This window comes from Alexandromys fortis, unplaced genomic scaffold, assembly GCF_014885135.2.
Source record: "Alexandromys fortis isolate MF-2015 unplaced genomic scaffold, M_Fortis_MF-2015_v1.1 scaffold_61, whole genome shotgun sequence".
NCBI classification, from domain to species: Eukaryota; Metazoa; Chordata; class Mammalia; order Rodentia; family Cricetidae; genus Alexandromys; species Alexandromys fortis.
The window spans coordinates 3,272,847-3,288,334 of record NW_026067962.1 but is presented as its reverse complement, the minus strand read 5'-3'; the positions used below and the strand labels follow the sequence as shown (position 1 = coordinate 3,288,334).

At 39.3% G+C, this 15,488-nt stretch overlaps 2 protein-coding genes across 2 annotated transcripts in view; both read left to right on the top strand.

The window, feature by feature from the left end:
• Positions 1–392: 392 nt before the first annotated feature.
• On the top strand, positions 393–14,700 carry Nudt12 (nudix hydrolase 12). Its single transcript, XM_050153487.1, has 7 exons — positions 393–506; positions 2,718–2,917; positions 3,551–4,146; positions 5,065–5,232; positions 6,460–6,573; positions 9,953–10,152; positions 11,113–14,700. The coding sequence occupies exons 2-7, from the start codon at positions 2,724–2,726 to the stop codon at positions 11,221–11,223; spliced, it is 1,383 nt and encodes a 460-aa protein (XP_050009444.1). The 5' UTR covers positions 393–506; positions 2,718–2,723; the 3' UTR covers positions 11,224–14,700.
• LOC126508318 (uncharacterized) overlaps positions 14,291–15,488 on the top strand; it is a 141,658-nt gene continuing 140,460 nt past the window's right edge. Inside the window, exon 1 of the mRNA XM_050153507.1 lies at positions 14,291–14,351. Coding sequence (XP_050009464.1) covers positions 14,291–14,351 — 61 coding nt within the window. The remainder of the gene's footprint in view (positions 14,352–15,488) is intronic.

The window sequence follows — 15,488 nt, the reverse complement described above, 5'->3', positions numbered from 1 at the left end:
TCATAGGAAATTCAATTAATAAAAATTAAAAAAACTGGGAAATCAAGTGAAAATAAATGGCAGATGTAGCGGTTTCTCCTAATCTAACGTCTGAACAGATTTTAATATTTTATACTACACTGTAGAAAACTCAATGGCACATGAAGGAAAGGCATATGAAGGAAAGTTTGGGAGCTGGATGAGAAACACTGGAAGACGAGATAATTTCCACAGACCTAGTCATCACATCGTCAGCACTTTTCTCTGCACACCTCCACCTAGGGGAAGGATTAGCGGCCTTTCCCACCTTCTGTCAGAAGTCCAAATCCCAACTCCCACCCCACCCCACCCCAATCTCCAGCCAGGCACAGCGGACGGTCTTTAAACTACATCTCCCATAAAGCTGTGCGAGAACGGTGGCCCTCTGCCGGAAGTCCCAAAGGTTACCTCCAGCACTGGAAACGTTGAGAGCTGAGTTTGCCCGCGGAGTCTTGTGTCGCCGTAGCGGTTTCTCTGGTCATCCTTGGGTTAGTAGCACCAGTGGCGTCAGCCGACCCCGAGACCTTCCAGGGCGTGCTGTCCCTGGGCGTCCCTCGGGGGCTTGTGGCGCAGCCTGACGCGGGCTTAGAGGGCGCAGGCGCGGCACGCGGACTTGTCGCTGTCTGCGGGACATAGCTGCTAAAATTTCCAGCCAAGTTTTTGATGGGGTAAAGCAAACTACTTCGAATGTGTCTCTCCTTGAAAGGAGGAATCGTCCAATGGAAGAAACAGTAACTGTTCAAGGCATTTGGCCGTATGGAGAGACCGTGCTTGCGTGGGTTGCTCTTAATGGGTTAAATTGGTCTTGACAGCCCAGCGAGTAGAATTTATTAAATGATGGTTTCTGTCATAACTGACAGATCCATACTGAGGACTTACTGTAGCCTGCTAGAGCCGTGCTGGGCTGTTCTAGGACCCCAGGTTACTTATTAGTAAAAATGGATGTTGCTTTGGTAAAACTCTAGTTCCTTTCAAACTCGAGGCTCTTCTGATCGCCTTCTCCAAATAGCCCTGGATAGGAGGGGCAAGGCTTTATCCTGCCCGCCCATCCTCGCCTTCCACAGGACCATCAATAAGAAATGATTAGCCGCATTCCCTGGAAGGTGACTTGGCTAAATTATTAATTCCTAAATGACTTGTGTATCATTTAGAGCTAAAACAAAGGGGGCTTATTTTTTCACTTCTTACTCCAGAGAATATTTTGTGCATACATATTGCATCGTTGGTAGTGTATGACACAACATGTTTGGACGACCAATGTTGCAGTCACCTGGGGTTGTCTCTGAGGACAGTGAGGGAGTGACCCTGAACTCTGAAACCATGACCTCTGAACAGGGAACAGTGAAGCATTGAAAGTAAACTTCCCTGGAGAAGCTGTGTGACAGGTTTGCTAATGTGACTGAAGAGAAGTTTGGGAGTCAGGAAGACATTTAGCCTCGCCTCACAATAAAGTCCTGGAATATTGCAGCCGTGGCTACAATGTTTTAAAGGATTTTAAAACTTCACTATAAAAAAGTGGGGGAAATAAGTAAAGTAAATCAAATGAAAGCAAATTGGTAGATGTCGCACTTACTCCTGGCTGCATCTGTGAACAGATTTGAAACAAGTGTCCTGGTTCCCTTGGCCAGTTTTGAACTATTTATCGATAATGGAGGACTCCAGTGGGAAAGCAGATGCCAAATCAGAAAGCTGATCTCTGACCCGTCCTTTTCCTCAACTTTGTGCAGACTGCAGTGTGACGTTAACAAGCCAGATCGCTATTTCATAATTCAAGAGATAAGGCTCTGGGTCGAACCTGCAGTGGTACTAAGAAGAAGGATCGGATATTTTGTAGGTAGCAGATAGATGAAACATGAACCATTTTTAATCTGTATTTTTTTTTTTAAACACAGCTCAAGACTACAAAGCATTCATTGAGAACCATAGCTCTGCTTTGTTTCCAACAAAAGAGAATACCAAGGCAGGCACGGTTAATCATTTGAAAAACTGATTCAAGGACTGTAGAGTGGCCAACAAAACCTGTATCCAGCAGTAGATACAAAAATGCATTGCCGTCTAGTTTTTGTGACAAGGATAACAGTGCAGTACAGTGAGATCATTCCAGGAGTGGTGCTGAGGCATGAATTATCCACGAATGAAAACAAATCCCGACCTAGTCTACCTCACACTGTGGAAGAAACCCAGTACCATAGGGATTGCAAAATTAATTATGTAAGGTTACCCAGGAACTTGTTGTTATGTGACGTTTTAAAAGCTCTTGAATAACTGTAGAGCCGTCATTTCTTTGAGGGATGACACCTATCTATGACACAGTATGGGGTACTACTTATTATCGGCTCAGACATCTGCCTCTGATGTCCTCTGCTCTTGCCTCTCCTGTCAGTGCCCCTGCCCTCTTCTTCTGTGCCCTCTCCCTTTTGTGTGGTACTGCTCCTCTACCATCCCAAGCTCGTCTCTAGTACCAGAGCTCTTTTGTTATTCTATGAACCTACTCTTAGGCACATATTGAATTATAATTCTCAACTAGTAACACTTTTAAAATCTGTTTGGCAACAGCAGTTGACTATGAATTATCTCTTGACGGGTGTATTGGTTTGGAAACTTACATCTTTCCAAGAGCAGCACTTAAATAATGTTCATCCATTCATGCAAAAAGCGACTGCAAATAAGGGTTTTCTTGGATTTTGTTTTATTTTCAGGGAGAAATGTCGTCCATAAAAAAGGAGATAATTTCTGGACTCCACTCTTCCGCTGCAGAGGGAGATATTGCCAAGTTGGCAGGCATACTCAGCCATTCTCCTTCTCTTCTCAACGCAGCCTCCGACAATGGCTGGACTGCCTTAATGTACGCTGCAAGGAACGGGCATGCTGATGCCGTCCAGCTTCTGCTTGAGAAAGGGTAAACATCTCAGGGTGTACAGTACTGCCAAAAAGGGTTTGTGCTTTCATGGCTGCTCTCGTGCCCCATCCCAGTTTCCTGTAGATGTCCTTATACTGATTGGCTAATAAATAGCTAATTGTTCGGTTTGTCATATGAAAAGCAGCCGAATTTCTCACTAAAGCCACTTTTATTTGTCCCCTCCCCACTTTGGTCAGCGTTAGGAATTGAACACAAGTCTTTGTACTTATCCGGCAAGCTCTCTAGCTCTGAGCTACACTTGAGAAAGCTTCCTTAATTGAGAAATTAACCCTTCATGCTTTGTCAAAAAAGAATGGCTATGAAAACCTTAATGCCTTTCTTCTAAGTAAAACGTGTGAGTCTCATCATGGCTACCTTGGAGTATTTAGAATGTTTGTGTTGCTTTGTGGCATGTATAGACACATTTTCTTTTTATTTAAATGTCTACTGTCATTAACCTGGCATTTCTTAAAACTGTTACATGATTCTTTTAACCTTCAGTAGTAAACTATGAACCAGATAGTGGAAAAGAAAAAAAATCATTAAATACTGTTGTATGCATTTTCCTAAAATACAAGCGTAAAGTTTTATTTCTCATTTTATTTTCCTTCCCATTTATTTTCTTCTGTCTAGATGTGACAGATCACTTGTCAATAAGTCAAGGCAAACCGCACTAGATATCGCTGTATTTTGGGGCTATAAGCATATAGCTAACATGTTAGCTAATGCCAAAGGTGGGAAGAAGCCATGGTTCCTCACCAATGAAGTGGACGAATGCGACAATTATTTTAGCAGAACGCTACTGGACCGGAAAAGTGAGAAAAGAAATAATTCTGACTGGCTACAAGCTAAAGAGAGCCACCCAGCCACGGTCTATATCCTCTTCTCAGACTTAAACCCCCTGGTTACTCTAAGTGGGAACAAAGAGAGTTCACAGCAGCCGGAAGTCAGGCTCTGCCATTTGAACTATGCAGATGTCAAGGAGTACTTGGCTAACCCTGAGAAGATCACCGTGGTGTTCCTTGGAGTCGAACTGGAGATGAGAAAAGGATTGCATGGTGATGCTGGAGGAGGAGGAGTCCCCTTGGACGATGAGGATGGTTTGTTTGCTTGGTTTGCTCTCAGCATAGAAGCTGCTGCCGCTGAGGAGTTTAAGCAAAGACATGAAAACTGTTATTTTCTTCACCCTCCAATGCCAGCTCTTTTGCAGTTGAAAGAAAAAGAAGCCGGTGAGGAGAGGAAGTGTGCGCCTGTGTCGGGAACAGTCTGGTTCTAAAGCGAGTGTGGAGTTGTGTGCTGGTGTGGCATCTGGGTGGCACATGCCAGTGAGCAGCAGGCATGAGAACTCCCTTGAGTTTGCCCGCTAGGACACTCTTGTAGTGCTGGCAAAAGTTTCAGCCAGCCAAGATCAGTTTTCTTAGAGTGGACCTCCGTGTGGGATGGTTTCGTTTAATTCTTCCTAATGTTTGAGTCCCTGTTATATTTTGAACAGACCTCAGCTGTTTTGTTTTCTGTTGTGCTTTTTATGATCATGAAGCAAAGGAAAGAAAGAAAGAAAAAGAAAAGCAGCTGGGGTGCCCCTGTATTGCTCCTGTAGGAACAGTGCCTCCCCTGCACACCCACATTGTGTGCGCCTGTGAATTTGTGTGTGTGGTTGTTTGTTTGTGTGTGTGTGTGTGTGTGTGTGTGTGTGTGTGTGTGTGTGTGTGTTAAGGAGCAAGGTTAATGATAGCTACTTCATAAAGCATGGGTTGTAGGTATATAGGTAGAGTGGATATGAGGAGCCATATTAAGAGTGGATTCGTCACTACAATGGCCTAGGAGACACAGCAGATTAGAATGGTGACAGGGAAGATAGATTTTCACTTGTCATATTGAAAATTAAATAGAAAAACGAAAATAGCTTTTTTTGAGTGACTATCATAAATTAGCTGTATAATCACATTTTTATTTGTGAGATTGTACAATAAAGTGTTTAAAAACAAAATGTAAAAATTAATAATACTGATACATCATAAAATAAATTCTAAAGCCATCTGTCAAGCAGCAACTCAGAAAACTATGTGCTTACTGTAGTTTCAAAGCATTATACTCAACATATTACTTAGTTTTTGCATGGAAATAAATCTTATACTTCTTTTTAAAAGGCGTTTTAGCTCAAGCAAGATCAGTCCTTGCATGGCACAGTCGATACAAGTTCTGCCCAACCTGTGGCAGCGCAACCAAAATTGAAGAAGGTGGCTATAAAAGAGTGTGTTTAAGAGAAAACTGTCCTAGTCTCCATGGTGTCCACAATACATCTTATCCAAGAGTTGGTAAGGCTTTTCTTTTTTTAAAGTGTGTGTGTGTGTGTGTGTGTGTGTGTGTGTGTACGTACATGCATATAGGTATGAACGTGTGTGCAAGTGTCCTATAGACCAGAAGAGAGAGAGACATTCCACTGAGCAGAAGTCACAGTTCATTGAGAGCTACCCTGTGTGGGTCAGGATAAAAATTCTAAGAGCAGCTCTTAACTGTTGAGCTGCTTTTGCAGCCCCAAGGCTTTGTTTTTTGTCTTTTTTTTTTTTTTTTGCGGGGGGAGGGTGTTTCTTCATTTGATAATGAGATCTCAGCTACCTGGAGTCTTGGGGCAGAAGATAGTCTGGAAACAAATTTTTATGAAACTAAAATGTTTACATTTTATTGAACATCTGTCATGATTACTCAGTAAAAGAGTGCGTTGTTCACAACTAGTCATGTCTTACCTTTAGTTTAATCAGTTAATGAATTTGTTGTGTTGGAATACTTCACGTATAGTCAGTGTGAGTCCTCTTGAGGCAGAGAAAATGAAGTCTCCAGTGCTTCAGTGCCTGTTGGGACATTACCCATTCTTGTGGTTATGCCTCTCCCCGTTGCTGCTGTTTCTGCTCTAGCTGGAGAAATCTCATAATCTTGCCCTTAAAATTGCTGGGGAAGGAGAGTAACTCGGCAAGCCCAGATGAAGTCTCCAGGAAGGAAGTGGGTGGCTTAATGACTGTCTGATTTCCTTGCTAAGGAATTTAGTTCCTGGCTCTCCTCAGGATCTAGTGAGGAGGGTTTTTAAGCTCATGATGGCTAGAGAGAGTGGCTGTTATCTAAGTGTTATTATTTTAATGATTCAAACCTAACTAAAAAGCCATGCTCACCTTTAAAAGGATTTTGCTGAGGACTGGAATAAAAGGGGGAAAGAAATTCACTGTAATTTGTTGTAGTAAAACTGGCATTTTTCAATGTCCATGATCCACTTGAACTTGTGCCAAGTATGGCCTACGTACAGAGAAAATGTTGCTAAGATTAGAAGGAAGGATGGCAAAATCACTCACTAAAAGTATTTTTGCAGTTTCTCAGATATTTGTCAAGCACATGAGAGCAGAAAAGAGGTGTCATATAAACAGAAATCTTGTTCCTATAAGAAATATCCCTGAATATTATTACTGCATAATGAATCTAATTGTATTTCCTGTTACTTGTGTGTCTCTTTGTTTTGTTTTGTTTTGTTTGGCTTGGTTTTGGTTTTTAAACAGATCCAGTCGTAATCATGCAGGTTATCCATCCAGATGGAACCAAATGTCTTTTAGGCAGGCAAAAGCGATTTCCCCCGGGCATGTTTACTTGCCTCGCTGGATTTATTGAACCTGGTAAGCCTTTTATGCATAATTTTTAGAATTCTGTAACAGATCACTCATGAGATATATCGTCTCCATTAAAAGGCATGCTATAAAATGAAAACATTTAAATTTTAATTTTTTCACTGCTTTTTTCTTTAGTGTTTGTACATGTGTGTGTATATATGAGGGTGTTCACTGTTAAGGACAGACAAGAACTTTGTCAGTTTTCTCCCTCATCCGTGTGTGATATGACTCCCAGACTTAAGTTATCCAAGTGCCTTTACCTGCTAAACCATCTGGCTAACCCCAAAATATTTTAAACATATTTTAATCGCGCAATTTAAGCATTGTTTCATTTTGAAATTTTGACAAGATAATCTGTTATGTTGAAAATTTAGTATTTGATTTGTCATACATTGCATTTTGACTAGAAATTCAGGTGGTTGCACCTCTCTTCAGTGCTACATGTAAGTGGCACCCTTTCTAAGGGTTATATGATTTTCCCAAATAGCCATTAGCCTCCATACCTGCCTTCACAATCCTAGGCATCCTACCTTACTATCCTTATGGTGGTCAACACCACCTTATAATACATATGTATAGATTATCAACTTTAATATCACTTCATTTTTGTAAGATGAAAGTTCTAAAGTTCTCCTACAACCATTTTTACACATCAGTCAAAGCCAATGCCTCTCATGTAATAGGATTTTATTAGGTATCCCAGAGCAAATGAATGGATATCTGGATTAGTAATGTTTAATCTCAACATACAATGTTAGTCTGCACTGTTGGGTAATTATAGTAGTAAATATATATTACCTGGCACTCAGCTGGAAACTTGCCTCTCTTAAATCTTGTGATCCTTTTGCAGCCTTATAAAGTGGGCCCTGTTACAGCGCTTTCACAAAGGAGGGAGCATCACACAAGGGCTATATAATTTGCCCCAAATTAAGGTGATAGAGAAGGGATTCAAACCCAGGGAGTTCCACTTCTGAGTCCTTGCTCCTAATCACCACGTTGCTCTGGGAAGGAGATGTGCACACAAAGTACCACCTCTAACAAAGAAGTTATTTGCTTTCAATACCTTCCATGAAAGGGAAAATCAGTTTTCTTCACTGGAGCATCACTGAGTGTGTCAACCACAATCCAGAGCAAGTCCCATTCCCAGTACGTGTTGGCCAATACTACATTGACTCCATGCGTTTTTGTTTTGTTTTGATATTTCTTCATCTGTTGATCTCCTTTTTCTACACCTTCGTCCTCTCTCTGTCTGTTTTGATTTTCATTGCTTTGCTCTTTGCTTTTTTGGGAGTGAGAACATGAAGTTGGATGGATGTGGAAAAGAGGAGGCTCTGGGGAGAACTGGGAGAACAGAAAGAATATAATCAAAACATGATATGTGAAAAAAATGAATAATTTTTTAAAGTGTAAGACATTTTTGAACTACTAAGTAGCATTTCACATTCATATCTGAATGTCCTCTGGTGTATATTCATCTGTTCTGCTGTGGATATTTAATTTATTTAAAGATTTTGACTATTGAAAATAGCATATGTGTGGTATTTTTGTTCTTCTCTTTATGTACCTTTGCAAGAGCTATTTCAGGTGTATACAGAGTAGAGTTGTCACTGCATATATTAGCATATTGTCCCTGATAGCTCACACCCCCACCAGTAGTGCATGAATGTTACATTAGTCCATATCCTTACCACCTTGGAATTTTTCACACTTTAGTACTTGAAAGAGTGTTTGTTCCATAGCCCAGAGGAGCTTGCAGATTATACTCTTGCCTACCTAGTATTGGAATTATAGGCAAGTGCCACCCAGCCCAGCACGGGGTTTCTAATTTTCAGATTTTATAGTTTGTGCTTCAACGTGGTAGGAAATAGTTTGTCATTGCTATGTGTGTTTCTATTGCTCCATTGATGGAGCATCATAGTCAAATGTGTTTCTCACATTCAGGATTCCTGCTCTTTCATTGTAGAGAATTGTGTCCTTTGTCTATTTTGTTCCAGTCTCTTAGCCTTAGTTAAAATTGATTTTAGGCATTTATTGTTATTATGGTCTGAAAGATCTCTTATATTAGTCTATGACTTGTTTCCCTTGTGTACTTTGTATAGTAAATACAAGAACTTAGATATAGAGAATGCATCAATCTATTTGAAATAAAAGTTGTATTTTAAAATGTTTCATTTAATATTGTTATAAATTTTAAATTTGTAAACATTCAAATTAATTTTACTCAAACTATTTTTACTATATAGAGTTCTAGCAAACCCAGAACATTTATTGACAAAGAAATCAATACTTATAAAGACTGAATTGTGATTTGAGTTTCAAAGTTTTAATGAACACTGCATGTCATAGTACACGCTTGTCTGCAGTCCCAACACTTGAGAAGTGGAGGCACCAGAATCAATGGATGGAGTCTAGCTTCAGCTGCATAGTGAGTTCCAAGCCAACATCAGCTACACAAGACCCTTTCTTAGAGTAAAACAAAAGATGATTTTATTTTATCAAGGCAATCTTTTTTATTTTATATACCAATATCAGTTCCCACTCCCTCCCTTCCTCCTGCTCTCCCCACCTTCCCCCCATCTCACTTCCTGTTCATTCTACAGAGAGGGTGAGGCCTGTCATGGGGAGTCAGCAAAGTCTGTCACATCAATTGAGGCAGCACCAATGTCCTCCTCCCTGTATCTAGGCTGAGCAAGGTATCTCTCCATAAGGAATGGACTCCAGAAGGCCAGTTCATGCACTAGGGATAAATACTGTTTCTTGGTCAGTGGTCCCTCAAACTGCCCAAGCCACACAACTGTCACCCACATTCAAAGGCCTAGATTTGATCCTATGCAGGTTCTCCAAGTGTCAGTCCAGAATCAATTAGCACCCACTGGCTCAGGTCAACTGTTTCTGTGGGTTTCCCTATTATGGTCTTGACACCTTTGCTCATATTGTTGCTCCCTCCTCTCTATGATTGGACTCCAAGAGCTCAGCCCAGTAATTGGTTAGCAGGCAACACTTATACAAAAGATGATTTTTAATGGAAGAGAAAACTAACCATTTATAAAACTTGGGAAATAATGACCTATAAATAGTGATGCATGAAATAATAAAAATTTTAATGACATTTAGTCAACATTATGTGATAGATAGTTGTAGATTTTCTGGTTTTTTTTTTTTTTTACAAAACTTTTAGGAAATGTAAGTTGATTGTTAGCATTTTGATATTCTATTTGTGGCTACAGACTTCCACGTGTAACGCTTTCTTCACTTCCAGTCGAGAGTTAGCATTCATTGAGTGGGGGCTCCTTCCTGAGTGATTTCAAAATGTTTGAACTATTTGGTGCTCACAGTGTCCAAGCCATGTTGACCAGCCACTTGTTCCTTTGCCTTATCTGATTAGGGGAGACAATAGAAGATGCTGTGCGGAGAGAAGTAGAGGAGGAAAGTGGAGTCAAAGTTGGCCATGTTCAGTATGTCTCTTGTCAGCCATGGCCAATGCCCTCCTCTTTAATGATTGGTTGCTTAGCTGTGGCAGTGTCCACAGAAATTAAAGTTGACAAGAATGAAATAGAGGATGCCCGTTGGTTCACTAGAGAACAGGTAAAGTTCAATTTAATTTCCGTATTCTATCGATTGTTCCCTGATAGTATTGGTATGGGCATGCAGCAAGGAAGCAAATTGCAACAAGTCAAATGATTGGCTGCAGCCCTCTCATTATGAATGGATTATAACGTAATTGATAATTCCATATAGAAAATGTGTCTTGCTGATGTGTCCTGTTTGACTTATTCTGTGAGATTCTCCTAGAATGAATGATTGTGTACCATTTCAAATTGCACATGTTCATACTGGCTGATGAATTAATAATAATCCCTTTTAGTCAATTTAAGTATTTATATTATTAGTTCGGACATATCAAATATTAATATTAGATATTTACATTAAAGCTATTTTATCAGATATTTGCAAAAAATGCAGTAAAAGAGCTTGAAGTTTTTGAAGTTCTTTTGTATTCTGAAAAATAATGCTGAAGCATATGGGTTGCCAAGAGTTTGAGTATAATATATAGTGATTCCCAGGCCATCCTGCACTACATAGTGAGACTCCATCTTTAAAGTGTGTATGTGTGTGTGTAAAGAAGTCGAAAAAATGGGAAAAAAAGAAACCCCAGGGCAAAAAAGACAAAAATGTCATTAAGTATATAAATCTGTTATAATATGTATTCTTAAGAACTTTTTATAATTATATCTCTAAGTAAAAGAGATTAAATAATTGGCTAGTTTGGTTTTTTTTGTTTTTGTTTTGTTATGTTTGTTTGTTTTACAATGCCCAAAATTTGTATAGAAAAAAGGATACAATGTAGTATTAAAGATGTAGAATCATTTATGCCTTTGCCTGTATAAAATTGATTTTTATTTTGTACTCATAAAAGAAATTAGATTGTTGTTTCAGAATTATTGAAAAAGTTAACCTTACTTTGAAGTTAAATGCAGAACCGGAGCAACTGAAACTGCTGTATTACCTGGCCCTCTAACGTGTTGTCTTCTGGTTTTGTTGTAGGTTATGGATGTTCTTACCAAAGGGAAGCAGCAAGCTTTCTTTGTACCACCAAGCCGGGCTATTGCTCACCAGTTAATCAAACACTGGGTTGGAATGAACCCCAGTCTCTAAATGAAAAATAATAGCATCTGTTGGAGTATTATTTCATTTCTAATACTATCTATTTTCAAATAAGCTTAGATGTATTTGTTGATCATTAAATTTTGTAAAATTTGGGGGGGGCTCAAAAATATTTTAAGTATTTTTTCCATTATTAATTATGAAATCCATAGTTTTGTAAATTAGAATGATGCCTCAGATTTTCTTAAATTTAGAGCAAGCCTGTGAACAATTTTGTTGTGGGTCACAATTTTATCTCATAAAACTGCATTCCTATGAAGAAAGGTCATGTTGGGATGAAGTGTGCTCCAGGAACAGGATGAACATGAAGCTACAGCTTGCAAAGATGAGATTCTGTGTTGGAGAAATGCGTCAACATAGCTTTAATGGGGATGGAGCTCCAGGGTGTTTTTAGTCATCTCATTCCTGTTCCCCTGGCCTCGTGGACTAGTGGTAGGACTGTTAAAGTTACTTCTTGTTTAGTCTGACTAGTGTTCAGAATGGTTTATTCTAACAATTTACCCTTACTGACCTCAGAATACAATAGTCATGTGTGGGGAACTAACATTACTGTTTCTAGGACCTCACTCTTAAATCAAAAGCTAACTACTACATCTGTCTGGTTTAATTCTACTTAAAATTGTGACTAAGTTAAGTGAAGATTCTATAATTTTCCACTGGACTTTAACATTTTAGAAAGGAATCCCTGAAGTTCGGGAACTAAATTTCAAGTATATTTACATACTAAATAAATCACTGGTTGTATTTAATTTTCTGAAGAGGGATGTATTATATATATTCCCATCAGTATTCATTACACTGAAATACGATATCTTAGTTTTGACCTTATTTCGTCACATTCTAAGCACCCTTAATTAGTATATTTTAGAATCAAATTGCTAAAATCTTTGGGAAGTAATTGTAGTATGTCACAGTTTTACAGTATAGCCACATATATTTTACTTGGTTGTTCTGCAGTTGTTTATATAAATGTACACATTTTCCATCTTTGCTCTTCTGTTCGAACTTGAAGAGACCTTAGACACAGTAAATGTTGAACATAATGAATGTAACAGTTTGTAGTCTGCACGTAAGAACTAGATTTTTTCTGTAGTGGGAAACAGAAATTATTACCAAAAACATCTATAGAATAGGGGCTAGGAAATGGCTCCATCACTAAGGCGCTTGCTGTGCAGGCATGAAGACTTAAGTTCAGATCCTCTGCACCCTTTAAGGATTGGATTTAGAGACATGAATATCTAATCCCAGATTTAAAGAGGCAGAGACACGTGTACTCTGGGGGCTTGTCCAGTCAGTCTAATGAATCAGTAAACTCAATGAGAGTCCTTGTCTCCAAACACAAGGTGGAAGACTGGAGATGGCTCAGTGATGAAGAACACTTTCCATTCTTGGGGAGGACCAGAGTTTTGTTCTCAAGATCTTCCTCAGGCAACTCAATCCACCTGCAACTACAGCTCCGAGGCATCCAGCACCATCTCCTGACCTCCTCAGGCATCTGCAGGCATGTTTACATGAGACACAGACGCATGCATAGAATGACTGAGGAGGATCCTGACTTCCACCTCTGGCCTACACACACACACACACACACACACACACACACACACACACACGTTGAATAGGTTAAAAGGAGTGCTAATAGGAAGAATTAGTTTATCAAATATCATTCATATTTTTAACTGAAATATAACTTTCTCAGAGAATCTATTGAACAAATGAATATTCTTGTCTAGTTAATGACATCTTATTAGAATCAGAACCTTAGATCAAACCAAAACCTACACAGGACATTTATGTACTTGGCAAGTTGGAGCTATATAGCTATACTGAACTAATATTCTTTGATTATTATGAAATATGATCTATTGAAGTTCATTTTTGTTTCAAATGTGCTTTTAAATACTTGTAGACTCTAGTGTCCTTAATGTTAAAAAGCAGAGTAAAATACAGATGTCAAAATGTATAGATTTAGTTTTAGGTTCCTTCTATACTTGCAGAAAATCAATGAGTAAATTACTGTTTGGTTTGGTTTGGTTTTGGTTTTTTGACACAGGGTTTCACTGTCTAATAGCCCTGGCTAGTCTGGAACTAGCTCTTGTAGCCTGGCCTTGAACTCACAGAGATTTGCCTGTCTTGGCCTTCCACATACTGGGATTAAAGGTGGTGTGCCACCACCACCCAGCTTGAGTAAATTATTGCTTTTTTTTTAATAATCATTCCTTAGCTGTGACCTTTGAGAGGTGAGGATAGATATTCATAGTAATGATTGCTATTTTCACCAGTTCTAGAGGGGCAAGTACCACACAGATATTCAGAAATCATTGTAACAATGCAATAAAATATATTCTGTTTGCGGATTGTGTACATTTTTAATGTCCTGATGAGTTTCTTTAACAGAAATTTTACCATTTTCATGTACATGGAAGATTATTTTCTCCTTTTTTTTTTGAGCTGTAGTCTCATTGTATCCCAAGAAATATTCGAAATTGCAATTTTCATGCCTTAGCCTGTAGAATTCTTGAATTATAGGTGTGTCCAACCTTACCTGATGAGAAAATTAAAATTTTGATTTGGTGCAGGGGTGTTTCCTAATGGTAATATATGTATGTAATGTCTCCAAGGCTCTGGGTTTGAACTTAAGCATTTTAAAAAAAGAAATCAATTTGGATCTTAAGTTTTGTAGTTTGTGGTAAAATGTACCAACGCGTGGGACTGTGTGGACTAATGTCATCGATAATTAAAGTCTTAAGGTTTGAAGTTATTTGTGTAGCAGGGTCTGCTTTAATTACTTGTCTACTGTGGTCAATATTTGCATTTTTTTATTTTTTTACGTTTTCACTTCTTCATAGTTTGTGATGCATAGAAACCCCATGGCCTGACCTGGCAAAGCAAGCCTATAATTTCTGAAAATCAGGCCTGAGGCTGGAGGATTCACATTCAAGAGCTATCTGAACTAGAGTGACTTTGAAACCACGCTGGGACACTTAGTGAAACCCTGTCTCCAAATAAGAAACCAAAGTGGCGACATAAGCACTCAGCGGTCGAAGCCTCACGGAGCATGCGCTTCAACCCCCAGCAACATCAACACAGAGTAGGAACTCGCACTGCTGTGAAAACCAGTCAGTCTGTTAAGGATAAGCTGTGAGCAGAGAGAAAAGAGAGTGGAACAGATGAGACCATGAGGGAAAAGGAAGACATAAGCTTGATGCCATAGGGGCATATGAGAGCTGGGCTGTTTAGAGGAGGCAGAGCTTCTACGTAATGGTAGCAAATGACTGTGTTTTCCAAAAGTTGTTAAATGCCGGGCGGTGGTAGTGCATGCCTTTAATCCCAGCACTCGGGAGGCAGAGGCAGGCGGATCTACAAGAGTTAGTTCCAAGACAGGTCCCAAAGCTACTAAGAAACCCTGCCTGGAAAAACAAAAAAAAGACAAAGTTGTTGAACAGGAAAGAACTGCAGAAAAGCAATTGTGGCGACAAATACCAAAAGCAATCTTCCCTCTTCTGTACCGCTCTGTGTTCTTCCTTCCGCGAATATTAAGGTAGAAATAAAATGGCTTCCAAAATATAAACATTGATTTGTTGATTTTTAATTTTAAAGTCTTTTAATGGTTTCATATGGGTGTGTGTAGCTAATGAATTTTAACCATTTTGTATCCCCATTTTTCTCTTTCACCACCTCCATCTTGCAACAAATCCTCCTCTTTTCATGTTCTATTTTGTGTATGGCCCGTGAGTTTAGAGTTACTCTTATGATCTTGAGGAGGAAGTTATTTACTGGTGCATGGGTACCATATCAGCCACTACACCACTGAAGAAAATGCTCCCACCCGCCAACCGCCACCCCCAGCTAACATTAACTGCCAGTAGGTTCTCCCAGGAGAGGTAAGGCCTCCTGGCCCACTCGCATCTATGCTGAAATGATGGCTAAATTTTGTACAGACTTTGGTCAAATATAGCAGGCTTTCTAGTGATTCTTTGTTGTTATTTAAATACAGATGGTCAAAGGCATGGGAAAAATATGTGATCAGCACCCTGAATTCTTGTTTGGAACGCATTTCTTTTCATCTGTAGAATATGCATCTGGACATGTTAACTGGACCAGCATGTAGTTTGCTCATTCTATGCATGCACAGAACTTAAGGAACATACTATTCATGGGTGTAGAACTAGCATTGTGAACTTTTTTTTTCTGTTCCTTCCAGACTCTATTTCATGTTTCATTGCTCAGTGAATCCAAGGCACAATCAATGGGCA